Genomic DNA, 23,443 nt, shown 5'->3' with positions numbered 1-23,443 from the left:
AAGAAGATTACCTGAACATAAATAAGCTCTCCTTAGAAAGGATTCAAGCTTCCTATATAAAGGATCCTTAAAGGAAGTACTATCCGCCGTAGGAATAGTAGTACGTTTAGCAAGAGTAGAGATAGCCCCATCAACTTTAGGGATTTTGTCCCAAAACTCTAATCTATCAGATGGCACAGGGTACAATTTCTTAAACCTTTGAGAAGGAGTAAATGAAGTACCCAGATTATTACATTCCCTAGAAATTACTTCAGAAATAGCACCAGGGACTGGAAAAACTTCTGGAATAACTATGGCCTAGATTTGGAGTTTGGCGGTAGAAGGGCTGTTAACGCTCCGCGGGCTTTTTTCTGGCCACACCATAAATTTAACTCTGGTATCGAGAGTTCAAACAAATGCTGCGTTAGGCTCCAAAAAAGGAGCGTAGAGCATTTTTACCGCAAATGCAACTCTCGATACCAGAGTTGCTTACGGACGCGGCCAGCCTCAAAAACGTGCTCGTGCACGATATCCCCATAGGAAACAATGGGGCTGTTTGAGCTGAAAAAAAACCTAACACCTGCAAAAAAGCAGCGTTCAGCTCCTAGCACAGCCCCATTGTTTCCTATGGGGAAACACTTCCTACGTCTGCACCTAACACTCTAACATGTACCCCGAGTCTAAACACCCCTAACCTTACACTTATTAACCCCTAATCTGCCGCCCCCACTATCGCTGACCCCTGCATATTATTTTTAACCCCTAATCTGCCGCTCCGTAAACCGCCGCAACCTACGTTATCCCTATGTACCCCTAATCTGCTGCCCTAACATCGCCGACCCCTATATTATATTTATTAACCCCTAATCTGCCCCCCACAACGTCGCCGACACCTGCCTACACTTATTAACCCCTAATCTGCCGAGCGGACCTGAGCGCTACTATAATAAAGTTATTAACCCCTAATCCGCCTCACTAACCCTATCATAAATAGTATTAACCCCTAATCTGCCCTCCCTAACATCGCCGACACCTAACTTCAATTATTAACCCCTAATCTGACGACCGGAGCTCACTGCTACTATAATAAATGGATTAACCCCTAAAGCTAAGTCTAACACTAACACCCCCCTAAGTTAAATATAATTTAAATCTAACGAAATAAATGAACTCTTATTAAATAAATTATTCCTATTTAAAGCTAAATACTTACCTGTAAAATACATCCTAATATAGCTACAATATAAATAATAATTATATTGTAGATATTTTAGGATTAATATTTATTTTACAGGTAACTTTGTATTTATTTTAACCATGTACAATAGCTATTTAATAGCTACAATAGTTAAAATAATAACAAATTTACCTGTAAAATAAATCCTAACCTAAGATATAATTAAACCTAACACTACCCTATCAATAAATTAATTAAATAAACTACCTACAATTACCTACAATTAACCTAACACTACACTATCAATAAATTAATTAAACACAATTCCTACAAATAAATACAATTAAATAAACTAGCTAAAGTACAAAAAATAAAAAAGAACTAAGTTACAAAAAATAAAAAAATATTTACAAACATAAGAAAAATATTACAACAATTTTAAACTAATTACACCTACTCTAAGCCCCCTAATAAAATAACAAAGCCCCCCAAAATAAAAAATTCCCTACCCTATTCTAAATTAAAAAAGGTAAAAGCTCTTTTACCTTACCAGCCCTGAACAGGGCCCTTTGCGGGGCATGCCCCAAGAATTTCAGCTCTTTTGCCTGTAAAAAAAAACATACAATACCCCCCCCCAACATTACAACCCACCACCCACATACCCCTAATCTAACCCAAACCCCCCTTAAATAAACCTAACACTAAGCCCCTGAAGATCTTCCTACCTTGTCTTCACCATCCAGGTTCACCGATCCGTCCTGAAGAGCTCCTCCGATGTCCTGATCCAAGCCCAAGCGGGGGGCTGATGAGGTCCATGATCCGGTCAAAGTCTTCATCCAAGCGGGGCAGAAGAGGATCTTCCATCCGATTGAAGTCTTCATCCAGGCGGCATCTTCTATGGTCTTCTATCCGGAGCGAAGCGGCAGGATCCTGAAGACCTCCAGCACGGAACATCCATCCGGCCCGACGACTGAACGACGAATGACTGTTCCTTTAAGGGACGTCATCCAAGATGGCGTCCCTCGAATTCCGATTGGCTGATAGGATTCTATCAGCCAATCGGAATTAAGGTAGGAATTTTCTGATTGGCTGATGGAATCAGCCAATCAGAATCAAGTTCAATCCGATTGGCTGATCCAATCAGCCAATCAGATTGAGCTCGCATTCTATTGGCTGTTCCGATCAGCCAATAGAATGCGAGCTCAATCTTCCATCAGCCAATCAGAAAATTCCTACCTTAATTCCGATTGGCTGATAGAATCTTTACCAAGCGGGGGGCTGAAGAGTGACGTCCATCCTCGGGCTGAAGTCTGGATCCAAGCGGCGGCTGAAGAAATCCATCATCGGGATGAAGTCGGAAGTCCATCATCGGGATGAAGTCTTCTATCAAGCAGCATCTTCAATCTTCTTTCTTCCGGAGCGGAGCGGAGCCATCTTCTTCCCAGCGGACGCGGATCCAACCTCTTCAAGCGACGCCTACTAGCCGAATGACGGTTCCTTTAAGGGACGTCATCCAAGATGGCGTCCCTCGAATTCCGATTGGCTGATAGGATTCTATCAGCCAATCGGAATTAAGGTAGGAATTTTCTGATTGGCTGATGGAATCAGCCAATCAGAATCAAGTTCAATCCGATTGGCTGATCCAATCAGCCAATCAGATTGAGCTCGCATTGTATTGGCTGATCGGAACAGCCAATAGAATGCGAGCTCAATCTGATTGGCTGATTGGATCAGCCAATCGGATTGAACTTGATTCTGATTGGCTGATTCCATCAGCCAATCAGAAAATTCCTACCTTAATTCCGATTGGCTGATAGAATCCTATCAGCCAATCGGAATTCGAGGGACGCCATCTTGGATGACGTCCCTTAAAGGAACCGTCATTCGTCGTCTAGTCGTCGGAAGAAGAGGATGGATCCGCGCTGGAGGTCTTCAAGATGGAGCCGGTCGTCATCGGATGGAAGAACATAGAAGATGACGCTTGGAGAAGATGTTTGCCGGTCCGGATGTCCTCTTCTTGCCGGATAGGAGGAAGACTTTGGACCCTCTTCTGGACTTCTTCAGTGGATGTCTAGCCCCCGCTTGGGTTGGATGAAGATCTTGGAGCCAGGACGGATCGGTGAACCTGGCATGGTGAAGACAAGGTAGGAAGATCATCAGGGGCTTAGTGTTAGGTTTATTTAAGGGGGGGTTGGGTTAGATTAGGGGTATGTGGGTGGTGGGTTGTAATGTTGGGGGGGGGTTATTGTATGTTTTCTTTTACAGGCAAAAGAGCTGAACTTCTTGGGGCATGCCCCGCAAAGGGCCCTGTTCAGGGCTGGTAAGGTAAAAGAGCTTGTAACTTTTTAAATTTAGAATAGGGTAGGGAATTTTTTATTTTGGGGGTCTTTGTTATTTTATTAGGGGGCTTAGAGTAGGTGTAATTAGTTTAAAATTGTTGTAATATTTTTCTTATGTTTGTAAATATTTTTTTATTTTCTGTAACTTAGTTCTTTTTTATTTTTTGTACTTTAGATAGTTTATTTAATTGTATTTATTTGTAGCAATTGTGTTTAATTAATTTATTGATAGTGTAGTGTTAGGTTAATTGTAGGTAATTGTAGGTAGTTTATTTAATTATTTTATTGATAGGGTAGTGTTAGGTTTAATTATATCTTAGGTTAGGATTTATTTTACAGGTAAATTTGTAATTATTTTAACTAGGTAACTATTAAATAGTTCTTAACTATTTAATAGCTATTGTACCTAGTTAAAATAAATACAAAGTTACCTGTAAAATAAATATTAATCCTAAAATAGCTATAATATAATTATAATTTATATTGTAGCTATATTAGGATTTATTTTACAGGTAAGTATTTAGCTTTAAATAGGAATCATTTATTTAATAAGAGTTAATTTATTTCGTTAGATAAAATTTATATTTAACTTAGGGGGGTGTTAGTGTTAGGGTTAGACTTAGCTTTAGGGGTTAATACATTTATTAGAATAGCGGTGAGCTCCGGTCGGCAGATTAGGGGTTAATAATTGAAGGTAGGTGTCGGCGATGTTAGGGAGGGCAGATTAGGGGTTAATACTATTTATGATAGGGTTAGTGAGGCGGATTAGGGGTTAATAACTTTATTATAGTAGCGCTCAGGTCCGCTCGGAAGATTAGGGGTTAATAAGTGTAGGTAGGTGTCGGCGACGTTGTGGGGGGCAGATTAGGGGTTAATAAATATAACATAGGGGTCGGCGATGTTAGGGGCAGAAGATTAGGGGTACATAGGGATAACGTAGGTGGCGGCGATTTGCGGTCGGAAGATTAGGGGTTAATTATTTTAAGTAGCTTGCGGCGACGTTGTGTGGGGCAAGTTAGGGGTTAATAAATATAATATAGGGGTCGGCGGGGTTAGGGGCAGCAGATTAGGGGTACATAAGTATAACGTAGGTGGCGGTCGGCAGATTAGGGGTTAAAAATTTTAATCGAGTGGCGGCGATGTGGGGGGACCTCGGTTTAGGGGTACATAGGTAGTTTATGGGTGTTAGTGTAGTTTAGGGTACAGTAGTTAAGAGCTTTATGAACCGGCGTTAGCCAGAAAGCTCTTAACTCCTGCTTTTTTCAGGCGGCTGGAATCTTGTCGTTAGAGCTCTAACGCTCACTGCAGAAACGACTCTAAATACCGGCGTTAGAAAGATCCCATTGAAAAGATAGGCTACGCAAATGGCGTAGGGGGATCTGCGGTATGGAAAAGTCGCGGCTGCAAAGTGAGCGTTAGACCCTTTAATCACTGACTCCAAATACCAGCGGGCGGCCAAAACCAGCGTTAGGAGCCTCTAACGCTGGTTTTGACGGCTACCGCCGAACTCTAAATCTAGGCCATAGACTTTAATAGTGAATTTTGTAAAAAAAAAAAACTTGTTATAACTTTTCTTAATAATTGTAATAGACCCCTAAATATGTTACAAATACACCTAGTGACATATTGCAATCCTTTAGAAAATCTTACCTGATGACTTTTTTGCAAAGTTCAACTTTAAAGTCTATTGGACGTATTGTAGATACAATTTGGATAAGAATTTAAAGGGATTGATATGCATTAAACAAATAAATATGCATAGCTATGAGAAAAGTATAAATATAATGGCAATTAGTAAAATATATAAAGATATTTTTAGATAATATCAATATATTTGGAAAAAACATTGTAGTAGAAAAAGGACATATTTATGTTTAAATATTTTTTATTTTCATTATAACAAGAATTTTTGATCATATACAATACATTAATAATTTAGGAATAGGTTTGATAACAATAACAGGTAACAGACCCAATATGTCCCGTATATCCCCAGTACCTCCCATGTGTTTAAAAATACCTCATATTTCCAGGGGGCACATTGTTGAGGGTATAGGATCCTACAAACTAGATCAAGTCTCTCACTCTTTGTTACAGCTGGCTGTGTCTGAGAATACTGTTTCATATTTATCTTTTTTTGTGAACCTCTTAATACAGTAAAGAAAAAGGAGTAAAGTATAAGAAAAAAACCGAGGCCTAGATTTAGAGTTTGGCGGTAGCCGTGAAAACCAGCGTTAGAGGCTCCTAACGCTGGTTTTAGGCTACCGCCGGTATTTGGAGTCAGTCAGAAAAGGGTCTAACGCTCACTTTTCAGCCGCGACTTTTCCATACCGCAGATCCCCTTACGTCAATTGCGTATCCTATCTTTTCAATGGGATCTTTCTAACTCCGGTATTTAGAGTCGTGTCTGAAGTGAGCGTTAGAATTCTAACGACAAAACTCCAGCCGCAGAAAAAAAGTCAGTAGTTAAGAGCTTTCTGGGATAACACCGGTTCATAAAGCTCTTAACTACTGTGCTCTAAAGTACACTAACACCCATAAACTACCTATGTACCCCTAAACCGAGGCCCCCCCACATCGCCGCCACTCTATTAAATTTTTTAACCCCTAATCTTCCGCTCCGTACACTGCCGCCAACTACGTTATCCCTATGTACCCCTAATCTGCTGCCCCTAACAACGCCGACCCCTATATTATATTTATTAACCCCTAATCTGCCCCCCACAACGTCGCCTCCACCTGCCTACACTTATTAACCCCTAATCTGCCGAGCGGACCGCACCGCTACTATAATAAAGTTATTAACCCCTAATCCGCCTCACTCCCGCCTCAATAACCCTATAATAAATAGTATTAACCCCTAATCTGCCCTCCCTAACATTGCTGACACCTAACTTCAAGTATTAACCCCTAATCTGCCGACAGGAGATCACCGCTATTCTAATAAATGTATTAACCCCTAAAGTTAAGTCTAACCCTAACACTAACACCCCCCTAAGTTAAATATAATTTAAATCTAACGAAATAAATTAACTCTTATTAAATAAATTATTCCTATTTAAATCTAAATACTTACCTGTAAAATAAACCCTAATATAGCTACAACATAAATTATAATTATATTATAGCTATTTTAGGATTAATATATTATAGCTATTTTAGGATTAATATTTATTTTACAGGCAACTTTGTATTTATTTTAACCAGGTACAATAGCTATTAAATAGTTAAGAACTATTTAATAGCTAAAATAGTTAAAATAATTACAAAATTACCTGTAAAATAAATCCTAACCTAAGTTAAATTAAACCTAACACTACACTATCAATAAATAAATTAAATACAATTCCTACAAATAAATACAATTAAATAAACTAACTAAAGTACAAAAAATAAAAAAGAACTAAGTTACAAAAAATAAAAAATATTTACAAACATTAGAAAAATATTACAACAATTTTAAACTAATTACACCTACTCTAAGCCCCCTAATAAAATAACAAAGACCCCCAAAATAAAAAAATGCCCTACCCTATTCTAAATTACAAAAGTTCAAAGCTCTTTTACCTTACCAGCCCTGAACAGGGCCCTTTGCGGGGCATGCCCCAAAGAATTCAGCTCTTTTGCCTGTAAAAAAACACATACAATACCCCCCCCCCAACATTACAACCCACCACCCACATACCCCTAATCTAACCCAAACCCCCCTTAAATAAACCTAACACTAAGCCCCTGAAGATCTTCCTACCTTATCTTCACCTCACCGGGTATCACCGATCCGTCCTGGCTCCAAAATCTTCATCCAACCCAAGCGGGGGCTAGACATACATCATCCGGCGCTGAAGAGGTCCAGAAGAGGCTCCAAAATCTTCATCCTATCCGGGAAGAAGAGGCGATCCAGACCGGCAACCATCTTGATCCAAGCGGCATCTTCTATCTTCATCTGATGAGGACCGGCTCCATCGTGAAGACCTCCAGCGCGGATCAATCTTCTTCCGACGACGTCCAAATGAAGAATGACGGTTCCTTAAAGGGACGTCATCCAAGATGGCGTCCCTCGAATTCCGATTGGCTGATAGGATTCTATCAGCCAATCGGAATTAAGGTAGGAAAATTCTGATTGGCTGATGTTCCGATCAGCCAATAGAATGCAAGCTCAATCTGATTGGCTGATCGGATCAGCCAATCGGATTGAACTTGATTCTGATTGGCTGATTCCATCAGCCAATCAGAATTTTCCTACCTTAATTCCGATTGGCTGATAGAATCCTATCAGCCAATCGGAATTCGAGGGACGCCATCTTGGATGACGTCCCTTAAAGGAACCGTCATTCGGCTAGTAGGCGTCGCTTGAAGAGGTTGGATCCGCGTCCGCTGGGAAGAAGATGGCTCCGCTCCGCTCCGGAAGAAAGAAGATTGAAGATGCTGCTTGATAGAAGACTTCATCCCGATGATGGACTTCCGACTTCATCCCGATGATGGATTTCTTCAGCCGCCGCTTGGATCCAGACTTCAGCCCGAGGATGGACGTCACTCTTCAGCCCCCCGCTTGGGCTTGGATCAACACTTCCTTGGCTTGGATCAAGACTTCCGAGGACGGATCGGTGAACCTGGCAGGGTGAAGATAAGGTAGGAAGATCTTCAGGGGTTTAGTGTTAGGATTATTTAAGGGGGGTTTGGGTTAGATTAGGGGTATGTGGGTGGTGGGTTGTAATGTTGGGGGGGGTATTGTATGTGTTTTTTTTACAGGCAAAAGAGCTGAATTCTTTGAGGCATGCCCCGCAAAGGGCCCTGTTCAGGGCTGGTAAGGTAAAAGAGCTTTGAACTTTTGTAATTCAGAATAGGGTAGGGCATTTTTTTATTTTGGGGGGCTTTGTTATTTTATTAGGGGGCTTAGAGTAGGTGTAATAATTTTAAAATTGTAATATTTTTCTAATGTTTGTAAATATTTTTTTATTTTTTGTAACTTAGTTCTTTTTTATTTTTTGTACTTTATTTAGTTTATTTAAATGTATTTATTTGTAGGTATTGTATTTAATTAATTTATTGATAGTGTAGTGTTAGGTTTAATTGTAGATAATTGTAGGTATTTTATTTAATTAATGTATTGATAGTGTAGTGTTAGGTTTAATTGTAACTTAGGTTAGGATTTATTTTACAGGTAATTTTGTAATTATTTTAACTATTTTAGCTATTAAATAGTTCTTAACTATTTAATAGCTATTGTACCTGGTTAAAATAAATACAAAGTTACCTGTAAAATAAATATAAATCCTAAAATAGCTACAATATAATTATAATTTATATTGTAGCTATATTAGGGTTTATTTTACAGGTAAGTATTTAGCTTTAAATAGGAATAAGTTATTTAATAAGAGTTAATTTATTTCGTTAGATTTAAATTATATTTAACTTAGGGGGGTGTTAGTGTTAGGGTTAGACTTAGCTTTAGGGGTTAATACATTTATTAGAATAGCGGTGAGCTCCTGTCGGCAGATTAGGGGTTAATACTTGAAGTTAGGTGTTGGTGATGTTAGGGAGGGCAGATTAGGGGTTAATACTATTTATTATAGGGTTATTGAGGCGGGAGTGAGGCGGATTAGGGGTTAATAACTTTATTATAGTAGCGGTGAGATCCGCTCGGCAGATTAGGGGTTAATAAGTGTAGGCAGGTGGAGGCGACGTTGTGGGGGGCAGATTAGGGGTTAATAAATATAATATAGGGGTCGGCGGTGTTAGGGGCAGCAGATTAGGGGTACATAGGGATAATGTAAGTAGCGGCGGTTTACGGAGCGGCAGATTAGGGGTTAAAAATAATATGCAGGGGTCAGCGATAGCGGGGGCGGCAGATTAGGGGTTAATAAGTGTAAGGCTAGGGGTGTTTAGACTCGGGGTACATGTTAGAGTGTTAGGTGCAGACGTAGGAAGTGTTTCCCCATAGCAAACAATGGGGCTGCGTTAGGAGCTGAATGCGGCTTTTTTGCAGGTGTTAGGGTTTTTTTCAGCTCAAACAGCCCCATTGTTTCCTATGGGGGAATCGTGCACGAGCACGTTTTTGAAGCTGGCCACTTGCGTAAGCAACTCTGGTATCGAGAGTTGAAGTTGCGTTAAATATGCTCTACGCTCCTTTTTTGGAGCCTAACGCAGCCATTCTGTGGACTCTCAATACCAGAGTTATTTAAAAGGTGCGGCCAGAAAAAAGCCAGCGTTAGCTTTTCGTGTCGTTACCGACAAAACTCTAAATCTAGCCGCTAGTGTTTACCAAAGGGTTCATAATTCTAATAATGATCCATTAATCCCAGCCCTCGAAAGAGCAAGGGGGGGGGAAGGAAAGGGGGCGGAGGGGGACAGACATTATCCCCACTCCCAGAGGACCTCCTGGACTCCCGGGGATTGCGTCTATTCAGTGCTCAGAACTCCTGCTGAAAAGGACATATTTAAAGGGATAGGAAAGTCAAAATTAAACTTTCATAATTCAGGATACAGCAAAAAATTTGAAGACAATTCTATCATTCTTGTTCTCTTGGTATCCATTGTTGAAAAGCCTATGTACATATTCTTAGCAGCACCAATGAACTGCTAGGAGCTAACTGGTGGTTGGCCGCAACACACATTTGTCTCTTGTCATTTGCTCACCAGATGTGTTCAGCTAGGTCCCAGTAGTGCACTGCTGTTTTGGAGCTGACCTCTAAATGACAGAGTGACATAAATGTTCTAGAAGGGGGACTTTAGAATCTGTGAGGGGGCGCATTTTGAAATTATGCCCTGGGAGCCAGATTCTCTAGAAACGGCCCTGGTTCTTATGCAATTACTTCTGTCAAATACATCAATACTAGTTTCAACAATCTTCACATAGATTTATATAATAGCTGAAACACCATAATGGCTTTATTACTTAGCCCACTGCAATTAATAATAATTAATCCTTTAACATATAGCTAGTGTTAAACCCTCAGTTAATGTGCTATCAAGATGTTTTTAGTGTCAGTGAGTTTCCCCCCTTGTCAGGGTTACACCCTTGTTCTGTCTGGGTTTTGACTTTTTATCATTAGTGCCTATGTTATTTACCAGTGTAGCATGACTCAGTGAAATACAGTGTCAACTACTTGCAATTAATAATGCACTTTAACTCTGTTAAAGGCACACTCTCTTAAAGGTAAAGTTATACAAGTTAAAGCAAGTGTTACATGAGCAATTACCTCAACCATTTTCCTTACAATAGTTTATTGACTATTATAAAATTTTAATAGAACCAGGAAATTATCATTTTTGTTGAAAAAAAAAAGAACTGATCATGCACATGTGATAATTACCCCCCAAAAGCCTACAAAATGCCCATATATACCATGTGATTGGCCAATATAGATTTCCAAGGGATTAAAGAACCTAAATTACTAAAAAAAAAAAAAAAAGCTTTCTAAAAGATTGCAAAATTATTGGTGAAGTTCTAAATATAGCTTATGTAGTTCAACACCATCTGATTTTCAATAAAAGAGTAACTACTTAGGGGCTGTAACAGCTTCATTTAAAAGACACCTTACTACAAACAGCTTTTGTAAAAAAATTGGAGTAGACATCAAGATGACTAGAGCCTAAAATTCCAGGCATCTTTGCCATCCAAATATAAAAATGATATGAGATTTGTATTTCACAAGGGCAGGGCTATCATACTGTCATAACATGTGAAAAAATATCATCAGCTCCAAAGGAACTGGATGTCTTTGTAAGTATTAATCAAAATTCACATTACAGAAACATTATTTCATTGTTTCTGAATACATCTTAAGGAACAAGGCAGGAAGAATGAGCTCAGGAAAAGTGTAACTTCCATAGCTTCCTGAACAGTTTGCCTGCAAACCATAGATACTGAATGATTATACGTGAGTTTCAGTTTTGGCACTGAATCGATGATTACTTGACTTCAAAATAGAACTCTGGAAGCCATAGCTTAGATTTTGGGATTGTTTTTCGGAGATTTACAACAGGATTACTATTACATATTTTATTTTTTGGGAGAACTAAACTGCTTTGACTTTGATGCAGAGATGTATTTATATTTTGTTTTGCTTATTGGAGGATGTAAGTATCAAGTTATTTAAGCTTATCAACTGCAATATCTTAAAAAAACTGGAAATAACAGCCTGCTGTCTCACTTTTTCAGGGGGGACAACCAATGCAGAAAACAGTAAGTATAGTTTTTCCTTTTGTTACTAGTATATCTATCATTAAAGAAATAGTTAAAAAAAATAACAGATATCTGGTGCAGGAGCTTTACAGTCTAAGCTATCATTTGGTACTTACATTCTTTGTGTGTTTTTGTAGCAGTAATTCTAATGTATAATTAGGGTGCCAAATAAAATAACTTTTTAGGATTCCATATTGTGTTTGTTATGGTTTTAAGGTAGGGAAAATATAAACAAGTTTCTATTAATAGATAAATCTATAGCTAGAGAAAAGAATACATAAATTGGTATCCAGGTAGCAACTATCAGGTGCAAGATCGTCAACCACAATCTTGTGGTCTAAATATTGCAACTGCAGTTCTTACATGCGAGTTATCACCTTCTATGATATTTTAGTACAAGAAAGTCCTAGTCAACATTTTAATAGAGTTAGGGAATAGAGTTAGGAGTTAAAAGGACAGTAAACACCTTGATTTTTGTATATAACATGTTTAATTATGCATAGTGAAACAACATTGCAATATACTTTCATTATATATTTTGTCCTCTTTTCATGTACATTTTCTTACATTTTATTTTAATATTGCATCATTCTCCCAAATTTACATTAGATAATTCAAGGTAATACATTATTGCAACATGAACATATGTATATTTAACGGCTAACAATGCATGTTTCTGTGTGTGTATATATATATATATATATATATATATATATATATATTTATTTATTTATTTATATTAGACATGTGCATTAGTTTTTGGATATATCATCTATATATCTGTTTAATGATTAAGAATAACATGATATTGAAAATATATGGTAAGATGTGCCTCATCATATGCTTTTAACCCTATGTTAAAAAAAACTACTCTGAAATGTTTCAACAACTGTCATCAAATAAAAAACAAAAACATACAAACTGCACAAACACTGGATTTTTCTATAACATTTTTTCAAAATGGAGCAGACTTTTTGTGTGGTGCAGCTGCAGTTAGTTCCACTGAAATGTATAATATCTACCAAGTCTCAGCCCCCCTCAGGGCCGTTGATACAATAGAGGCAGACTAGGCAACCCCCTAAAGTCGCCCCTGCAAATTTGGTGAATTACATGATTTTTTGAAAATGTCTATATTTATTTTTGCTACCTAACTTGGGCTTCAGATTACCCAAAACAAACCGGATTACTTTAGAGACCATCCTGTAGTAATTTGATGACCATCAAAGTACTTTAGAAGTAATTTGCACATTATCAGACATGATTAGGCTTGCAAAGTCATCAGCTAAGTTAAACAAAATGTGGGTGATGACTTCAGAATGATTACTCTATAGTCATCTCATTTAAATATTACAGCCTGTGGGCATACTTTAGGATGGCTTCTGATAACTAGTCTGGAGTCATCTATTATTTCTGAATGACCCCAGGAAGATCATCCTTTTTGACTAGAGTAGTGACCATATGTGGTATGGCATAAATCGCTAGAATGGAAGGAGACTCCCCTAAAATATATGGAGGCAGAGAGTACTGGCCAGCCTTCATAAAAGGTGGTGGAGCCGGAGACAGCAGTAAGACCCTCAGCCTAGTGGGTATTATTAGGGCTGATGGGCACTCGTAGAAGTACCGACAATCCTCCAGCTTTTGATATACACTGTACATGGTATCTGACGTGTGTATTTAAATATATATGTGTATGTGTGTGTATATATCAATATACTGTATCTATATATCTATCTTTATATCTATATCTATCTATCTATCTATCTATCTATCTATCTATCTATCTATCTATCTATCTATACTGTGTGTGTATATATATATATATATATATATATATATATATATATATATATATATATATAAAATCAGTATTGCACATAACCAGACGTTATCTGTGTACTTTACATGCATGCCTATACCTTAAAGTGCATAGATGGCCATAATCATTATTCAGCACAACATGTCCTATTACAGTGTATATATAGCTGGCATAATTATACAATGCAGTGTGTTCATTTTCAGTGTATAAATGTTCAGCATCATTATGCAGCACAGAGTGTTCACCATCACCACCCATCATCATTATACAGGGAAGCCTGTTCTGTTTTTAGTGTATGAACACTCAACATTATTATATAGAGCAGCATATATGTTATCAGTGTATAGGTACCCTGCATTAGTTATTCTTTTCAGCATGTTATTAGTGTATAGATGCCTTGCATTTTCATATAGTGCAAAGTGTTGTGATTATTAGTGTATAAATGTTTATAAGCATCACTATATATTGACAGTTGCCGAAAATAAGTGTGAGTTGTACTGGTCCCCTGGCCAAAACTTGCTGCTACTCCACTGCAAGTTAATGGAGTATGAAAAGTGGAAAAAAAAAACATAACAACCTTAGTCACGTGAAAATCTAACCGCGTTTACTTAAGTGCGCTAACCCAACATAAAATATAAATATTTCACATCACAATGCTCTTCACATAGCAGAATATGTTCTATTTATTCTTAAATATATATTTAAATATATCAAATTTTTTTTGGTAAAATATATATCTAAACACATATATATATATATATATAAATCTATATATATATATATAAAATTAATTAATAATAGGTATAGTTATATACATACATATATACACACACACATATATATATATATACATACATATATATATATATATATATATATATATATATATATATATATATATATATATATATATATATATATATATATATATATATATATATATATAGGAATAACTATTTACCAATACTTAGAACATAAGAATATTGTAATGTGAAATATTTACAGTAATTACACAGTTAAACATATTATTAAATATGATTATTACATAAATATAATTTTTCATGTTTTCAGCTACTTGACTGCAGAGGGCTCCAAAAACCCTACATGTCTATTTATGTATAGATATGTATGTATGTGTTTATATGAGTATATATGTCTGTCAATGCATATATTCACATATAAATACATATGTACACACACACACACACACACACATATATATATATATATATATATATATATATAAATATATGTAATGCAAATACAACTCTTGTTAAATTCATATGTGCTCAAACACACGCATTTATTTTCAACATGTAATATGCTTACTACTTCCCCCTTATCGTTAGCGTGCAAATTGTAATCAAGCCCTTAAAGGGCAGTCTATGCTTCTTATTCTAGGTGGCAGAGATAATCACCACAAACTCGCTGCTTCCATGCAGTTGGCTGCCTAAGAGCAGGGAGAAGGATTGAACAAGAGATAAAGGCTCTACCGAGAGAAGAGCCTCCACTTCACTTAACATTGTCCTGATCTCTCAATGCCCACATGCTCAGCCCTCAAACTCAGAGGAGCAGCACTGCACTCTGCACCACAGTTCTATCATGTGTGCATGGGGAACCCCAAAGGGCAGGTCCCGGGGCTGGTGACCCGCTCACCCTGCCCAAATGGCGAGCCCGCATAAAGGACGGCAACCTTATTGTTTCCTGCAACATTGCTGCAAAGGTGACATATTGCCCTCAATATGACATTCCTGATGGGAAGTGAAAAATGCACTGATAAATGTGTGACCACCCTTTTCACTTGAACAGTCAAAAAATGTTAGAGCGGTTATTAACTAGATTTAAATAAAAAATCAATGTATTTATCTCTGAGTTAAGATGCTGGTGTGGCACTTTTGAAAATGTGTTTTACATTTAGGGCCAGATTACAAGTGGAGCAGTGTTACAAGTTGAAAGCAAAACGTATTTGCTTGCTTGCAAACCCAATGTGCGCAAAAAAATTAATTTAGGATGTCGCGTACACGTTAGCAAATTCGCTCATTTAAGAAAAAAAAGTTAAAAACGTGGAAAAAAAGACATAACACCCTACTTGATCACATATTCTCAAGTGTGCTAACCCCACATGAAATATGAATATTTCACATTCCAATGTTCTTCACATAGCAGAATATGTTCTACTTATTCACAAATACATATTTTTATATATATGATTATATATATATCTAAATGAGGTAAAGTTCAATTTTTATTGTACAAATCATCATTAAATTACCCACTTGGCAGATTTATGAAGTTTGTGCGGGGTGGATTTTACACTAAAATTATACTTTTTTTGTTTTACTGTTCTGGTTGGCCTGTAATTATTGTCCAATTAGTGCAGATATATATTTCATTATTCTCTCTCTCACTCTCTCTCTATATATATATATATATATATATATTTATACACACATACACAAACACAGTCATGCACATACATAAACACAAATTATGTGTTAAATGTTGATTTCCAAATGTGCAAACCGTTTGAACAGATGAATAATTTTGACTGAAAAGTAAGGTTGCCAGGTGTCTAGAATTTTATGGGACAGTCAAGTATTTCAGCAGGCTGTCCAATAAAAATATTGGACACTTAATTATCTTTTTTATTTTATAGTTATAGTATAATGGCAGCTTAATTTTAAACACCTATTATTTCTCTATGTATTTCAAATATGTAGGTAAAGGGTATTAAAAAATGCTATCTTATATGTTAAAGGAATATGAAACCAAGAATTTTTCTTTTGTTATTCAGATAGCGCATACAATTTAAAAAAAGTTTTCAATTAACTGCTATCAAATTTGCTTTGTTCCCATAGTATTGTTTGTTGAATGGTGTCTGGGGCACTACATGAAAGGAAATTATGCTGCCATCTAGCACTCTTGCAATGGATAACATTCTTGAAACACTGCTGCCATATAGTGCTCTAGAAATGTGCACAAAATTAAATTAGAAAGTTGTTTAAAACTGTTTGCTTTATTTGAATAATGAAATATATATATATGTTTGTTTTATGTCCCTTTAATGGTACTCAGTACTGCTCTCTTTATCTTACATGTAGTCACTGGGGTAACAGCTCCGTTGTGTTTTTTACCGTCCATACCAAATGTCCTGCCCATATGAGTGGACAGGCATTGAGCCATTAAGTTTGAAATTTACAAAGTGAGTTTTTAATATTCACTGAGTTTGTAACCCAGTGATCACCTTTCCGTGGCACAACACAGGGTTTTTATAATATGACAACCCGTAAATTAACCATTACCTAATGGGAAATAGTCCTGGAAGATATAAAGTTACAGTAATAACAAATGATTGAACAATCATACAGCAGCTGTACACTTCACATCACTCACTTTGTTTAAACTCAGTGGCACAGTAGCAATTTTGAGTCATATTTGGAAAGTAAACATCAAAACGTTGACATTTTGGTGACTACATAAAATTTCCACAAGAGCACGTCCTATTGATGTATTATTGGCAGCTGTGAAAATGTTGGAAATCTATCTGAGAATGACATACGCCCAGTGTCATCACATCAGATACTGCACTATATTATCACATATTATAAATACTCTTGTGGAGCATCACAATGTGCCAACTCTTCCAAAACATCCCTTTTCAAAAAAATATAGAAGTAGAAAAAATAAACTGATGCATATCACTTCCTGTCCTGTGTTTTCAGCAACTTTTTTTATAATAAAAATAATAAAAAGATGTCTGGAAATATTACGCGTAGAAAGTAAACGTGATCACATTTTACAGTTACCTGGTTAGCCCGGCTGAAACCCTTGCAAAAAGGTATAAGGGTATATGACAAGGTGTTTGACTGCAAAGGTATTTATTGTATATATACATATACATGTCTAAATATATATATATATATGTGTATGTGTGTGTGTGTGTGTACCTATGCATTTATGTATTTATGTGTTTTACTGTAAATATTTCACATTCCAATGTTCTTCACATAGAGGACAATATAATTTTTATTGTAAATATATATTCCTATATATATACTGTATCTGTATATACCTATACAGATATTCCTATAGCTATATATTACATAAATATTATCATATATTTATATTTAGAAACATATATTTAATAATACAAATATTTATTTTTTTCTATGTGAAACACATAGGAATGGAAAAAAGGCGTAACACGCTTTGGGGTTCACAATTTAAATCTAATTTGGTTGGGTTAGCGCACATAAAAAATTACTAATCTTAAGGTGTGTTAATGAAATAATGCATTTAAAATATTTGAACAACTATGAATAATAATTATTATAAATTATTATACATGCTGTTAAAAAAATTCTAAATATTCCATATAATATATATATATATTTATATGTGTCTTACGTAAAGTCCAAAATTGGGTAATCCTAGCATTACCCGGGTAACATTGTATATCTACTGGGGTGGTCAAGGGGGGCGAACCTCATTCCCCAAGGTTCACTAGGATTACCCGGATTTTGGGACTTTACACGTAACATATATATATATATATATATATATATAAACAAATTAATTAGAAAAGAGCTCTAACATATCAAAAGAGCTAAAGCGGATACCTGGCCGCACCAACACACCCCTACAGTATACTAAGGAATGACATCCTAAACAGGTATGCTGAACATATGCTTTTAATAAAACAAAGCCAAAAAAGATACATGCTGAGAAAAATGGCAACAACAAGATACAGCACACAAATATATACCAAGCGTAGTGCACTACTGTCAACTGTGAGCTAGCATTTGCATAGTATTGTTAACTCATGAGAAAGTCCGTTCTTGATGCCGGGCACTTAAGTGTTAAAAACACGCTCCGGTTTAAAGATTTAGACAGATAACCATCCTTGATATCTCATTATGTGTATTTGTTCCGTACCGGATTAAGGATATAATGTGAGAGTCCAAAGGATGGTACTAGTACTATTGCAAACTTGATCCCATGTGCTAATGACAGCTCCAACTTTAAACTTTCAGTGTGCAAGACTTATTACTGCATGGCTTACCTCCGCTATCTTCACACACTCTACGGTATTACCTGGCAGGATCTCATCCGTGGTGTGACTTACAGCGATGTATTCCGCCTATGCAGCTCTTCACTTGCTTGGTTGTGTTGTGTTCCCTTGATATCGTCAGATTCACAGCATATCCACCATGCTGGCGTTCTCCACACTGTGTCTTGTTCTACACATTACGCGTTTCGCCCCTCCCCCTTTCCGGGCTGAACTCAGGGCTTCATCAGATGAAGCCCTGAGTTCAGCCCGGAAAGGGGGAGGGGCGAAACGCGTAATGTGTAGAACAAGACACAGTGTGGAGAACGCCAGCATGGTGGATATGCTGTGAATCTGACGATATCAAGGGAACACAACACAACCAAGCAAGTGAAGAGCTGCATAGGCGGAATACATCGCTGTAAGTCACACCACGGATGAGATCCTGCCAGGTAATACCGTAGAGTGTGTGAAGATAGCGAAGGTAAGCCATGCAGTAATAAGTCTTGCACACTGAAAGTTTAAAGTTGGAGCTGTCATTAGCACATGGGATCAAGTTTGCAATAGTACTAGTACCATCCTTTGGACTCTCACATTATATCCTTAATCCGGTACCGGAACAAATACACATAATGAGATATCAAGGACGGTTATCTGTCTAAATCTTTAAACCGGAGCGTGTTTTTAACACTTAAGTGCCCGGCATCAAGAACGGACTTTCTCATGAGTTAACAATACTATGCAAATGCTAGCTCACAGTTGACAGTAGTGCACTACGCTTGGTATATATTTGTGTGCTGTATCTTGTTGTTGCCATTTTTCTCAGCATGTATCTTTTTTGGCTTTGTTTTATTAAAAGCATATGTTCAGCATACCTGTTTAGGATGTCATTCCTTAGTATACTGTAGGGGTGTGTTGGTGCGGCCAGGTATCCGCTTTAGCTCTTTTGATATGTTAGAGCTCTTTTCTAATTAATTTGTTTATATTCATTTAGGATTGCCAGCACAATACGCTTTACCCTTTGGTTCTATCTGTGTGCACCCTATCTCTTGTATCAAAAATATATATATATATATATATATATGTATAGTCACATAATAAGATAGCACTCACTGGATAAAGATAAAACTTAGCTTTTATTGTAGATTATTTAAAGGTTAAAACAGTCCCATGACGTTTCGGTGCCAACCAGCACCTTTATCAAATGGATCAGATGGTTCCTACAGGCAGATCACAGAGCCTGACATCCAAAGAGAAGGCAAGTTAAAAACATGGGAAAATCGCAGCTTTATATACATAGTGTCTTGCTTAATTGGAAACTGGTAACGCTGTGTGTTTGCATGTCCGCGTGCACGTCACGGAGGCCACGCCCCTTCCGGATTCATAACGAGCTGTAATAGGTGCAATCAGCATCAACATAGCTTGGATCCTTAGTAATGGAGTTGCGTATGGCACATGGCTAATTAGCATAACAACTGCTGCGTGACGTATCAATCCAGGAAAGCGTCCCTATGTTAAACTGCTTGAATCCCATAACGATGTTTAAAATCAAGCACTGTTTGCAAAGGACATAATTGGTATATAGTAATTAGTGTATCATATTAGACATCTATTAATGCATGATATAATTAAGGAATAAAGGAATAAAAGGTATGATTTGAACGTTTAATGTAGACACATGGTAGAAGTTTCAATTCACATAGAAGATTGATCATATAAGCCAATCAGATTTAAAGAAAATCAAAGTGATCAAGTAAAGAATGATGATAATGTTAACACAGACATCTTCAGATAGAATCTGTGCTACCACGGATGTCTGTGAACTGAGGGGGGATATACCCATTAATATATACCATAAGCTATTAAATTTAAGAAAACGCAAGGTAGATTACAACTGCATGCTGTTTATCTCTCTAATTATCACAAGAACAAATATATCCCCAGAGGCTTTAGGGTCAGTAATGTACCCACATTAGGCAGATCAAACCCTGAATTTTTCAGAAATCGGTGCTGCATACTTAACAAGTCCTCCTATGACCTTATATTACTTTCCATTGAGGAAGTTAGTTGCAGATTGAGATTGACATTATTAAAGTCAATGGTTACCAAGCATTAATTGATGATAAACCTGAGAACTGGGTGACCAAACTCGAGGGTTTAGTTACAAAATATCACAATGAGCTACTTAGTTTTAAGAACAGGAAACTTAACATGGTAGAAAATGACTACCGTGAGAAACGTATCTATAAATAGCTTTATGGTAAAGATGATACTAGCAGACCGTATACACCTAGGCAGCGAATGCAGAGACACAAGACCCAAGTAGATACTATTGATAACAGTGGTGGAGACTCCTCAGATGGTGGTACTGTCAATATACAAAGCGACAATAGGGACACACATAGTGGCATTGCAACTAGATCTTCTTTTAAACCACCACATGCACAGTCAAAAAACGGGGAAGGCCCCACATTAGACGAGGGGGGCACAAAGAAAAAGACAAATGGGGTAAAGAAACGACTGACATAATATACAATTTAAGCACTAGACCTTTGACTGTCAGTGAAAGCCATCTCCTTAATAGGGGCTTATTGTTTATTCCAACACCTAAAAATGATAATTTTCAAACCTCGGTTGATATACAAAAATTTCAGAGGACTCTAAATATCAGAGAGATTTTCAAACATGATAGACCGTTACCCAGCAACGATAATAGATTTAAACCACCATCTAAATTTGATCCACAAACTACTAATCCCTCTATCAAAAGCTTTACTCGGCTAATACGCAATGATTGTACCAAGCAGGACAATACACGTACTTACTCTAATCTTCCACTTGATGAATATAAAGCCTTGACCACCCTGGCCAATGACTACAGTATTATCATACGTCCGGCTGACAAGGGTGGGGCCATAGTGGTTCAGGATTACAGTGACTATAAACTAGAGGCCATTAGACAATTGAATGCACTTACCTATATGAGACTAGACACTAATCCTACTGCTAAGTATAAAAAATTGATAGACCTATCTCTATCTCGTGGTTTACAAATGCAGTACATTAATGAGAATGAATTCAATTATATGTCCATATCTTATTCTAAGATACCTTTTTTGTATTTACTCCCTAAAATACACAAGAGTTTAAACAGCCCACCATTTTTTCTGGTATTGCGGAATTTATTGACTTTCATCTGCAGCCAGTGATACGAAAGTCCTTTTTATACCTACAGGATACTACATCTTTGATTTGTATATTGCAAAAACACAGTAGTCTGAACTCTGATGACATTCTTGTTACTATGGACGTTGACAGTTTGTATACTGTTATTCCCCATGAGTCAGGATTAGACACTATCAGAACCATAGTGGGGGATTCTTCTGACTACACGGGTCCACCTCTTGAGTTTGTTATAGAACTCATGGAACACTGAAGAAACATTATTTCAAATTCAAACAAAATTTTTATCTACAACTGTCTGGCACGGCCATGTAGTCGAATATGTCACCTGTATATGCCAATCTATTTATGCTGGGTTATGAGTCTACCATTATGAAACCCTTAACACATCCATGTATTTCCTTTTACACTCGCTACATAGATCTATTTTTTGTTTGGACAGGGAGTCTAATAGATCTTCAAAAATGGGTATTTGATTTGAATCATATTGATTCATCTATCAAATTCAAAATGGAATGTAGTACGCAAAGTGTACATTTCCTGGACCTTAATATTTTTAAGGTCCCTACAGAAGGGTCATATAGGTTTGGCACTTCGCTATATACTAAACCTAAAGATAGAAATTCGCTTCTTCTATCTACAAGCTGCCACCCCGACCACCAAAAATTGGGTATAATCACCTCTCAGTTAACGAGGGGGGTTCGCAATAATTCAGATTCTATCATCCTCCAATCTCAGTTGGATAATATGTGTAACAAATTACAGGCTAGAGGGTATGCAAAAAAGGACATTGACACAGCCAGACAATGTTTGGATGGCCAATCACAAAATACACTCTTGGAGAGGGGTAAAACACACATAAATTTCATCACGACATTCACTCCGGATCACCACTGTGTTGCCAAAGCGGTCTGCAATCGTTGGGACATTCTACAGACTGACAAGAACTTGTCAAATTGAAGACTCAATCCTACGGGATATCTTGGTCTAAACTGACCCTAAGGACTCCTACCAAAAGGATACATGGCTCAAATCCACCAAAAAAGGATGCTTCAGATGCGGTGACTGTATCACCTGTAATGGGATGCAAATGGGCCCCACTGTCCAACACTCACATTGCAGTAATCGCTATAAGATACAACACAGAGTGACGTGCAGCAGCACGTATGTGGTCTATATTCTGATTTGCCCATGCTCCCTTGTCTATGTAGGGAAAACCATTACAACCTTCCGCGAAAGAATGGCCAACCATAGACACGCCATTAGCGATGCCATCAAGAAGGGCACCTCAGATCAACCAGTGGCGCGCCACTTTGCACAATTAAAACACAGTGTCTCCAGTTTGAGAACTATGATTATAGACCACATACCACCTCTAACAAGGGGAGGTGATCATGGCAAAATCCTCCTACAACGTGAGACCAAATGGATTTATACTTTGGACACTGTGGAGCCTAGGGGGCTTAACATACAGCTAGATTATGTCCCCTTTATAGGATGAAGTCCTACATCATAATAATGGGGTTGCACAATGTGATATGCATATGAGTTGCTGGTTTGGTGCCCAGCGGATGTCCACTTTTTTTACTTGATCACTTCGATTTTCTTTAAATCTGATCGGCTTATGTGATCAATCCCCTATGTGACTTGAAACTTCTACCATGTGTCTACATTATACGTTCAAATCATACCCTTTATTCCTTTATTCCTTGATTAT

General features: G+C 37.2%; 1 protein-coding gene across 2 annotated transcripts in view; it reads left to right on the top strand.

The window, feature by feature from the left end:
* Window positions 1-23,443, top strand: part of PECAM1 (platelet and endothelial cell adhesion molecule 1) — a 526,904-nt gene that overhangs the window by 234,654 nt on the left and 268,807 nt on the right. For both annotated transcript variants that reach the window (XM_053708076.1, XM_053708083.1), the window contains one exon: window positions 11,657-11,680. In XM_053708076.1, the coding sequence (XP_053564051.1) occupies window positions 11,657-11,680 (24 nt within the window). The remainder of the gene's footprint in view (window positions 1-11,656; window positions 11,681-23,443) is intronic.

Source organism: Bombina bombina, chromosome 1 (genome assembly GCF_027579735.1).
Source record: "Bombina bombina isolate aBomBom1 chromosome 1, aBomBom1.pri, whole genome shotgun sequence".
NCBI classification, from domain to species: domain Eukaryota; kingdom Metazoa; phylum Chordata; class Amphibia; order Anura; family Bombinatoridae; genus Bombina; species Bombina bombina.
Note: the sequence above shows the minus strand (reverse complement) of the source record. Positions and strands in the feature narration are given on the sequence as shown.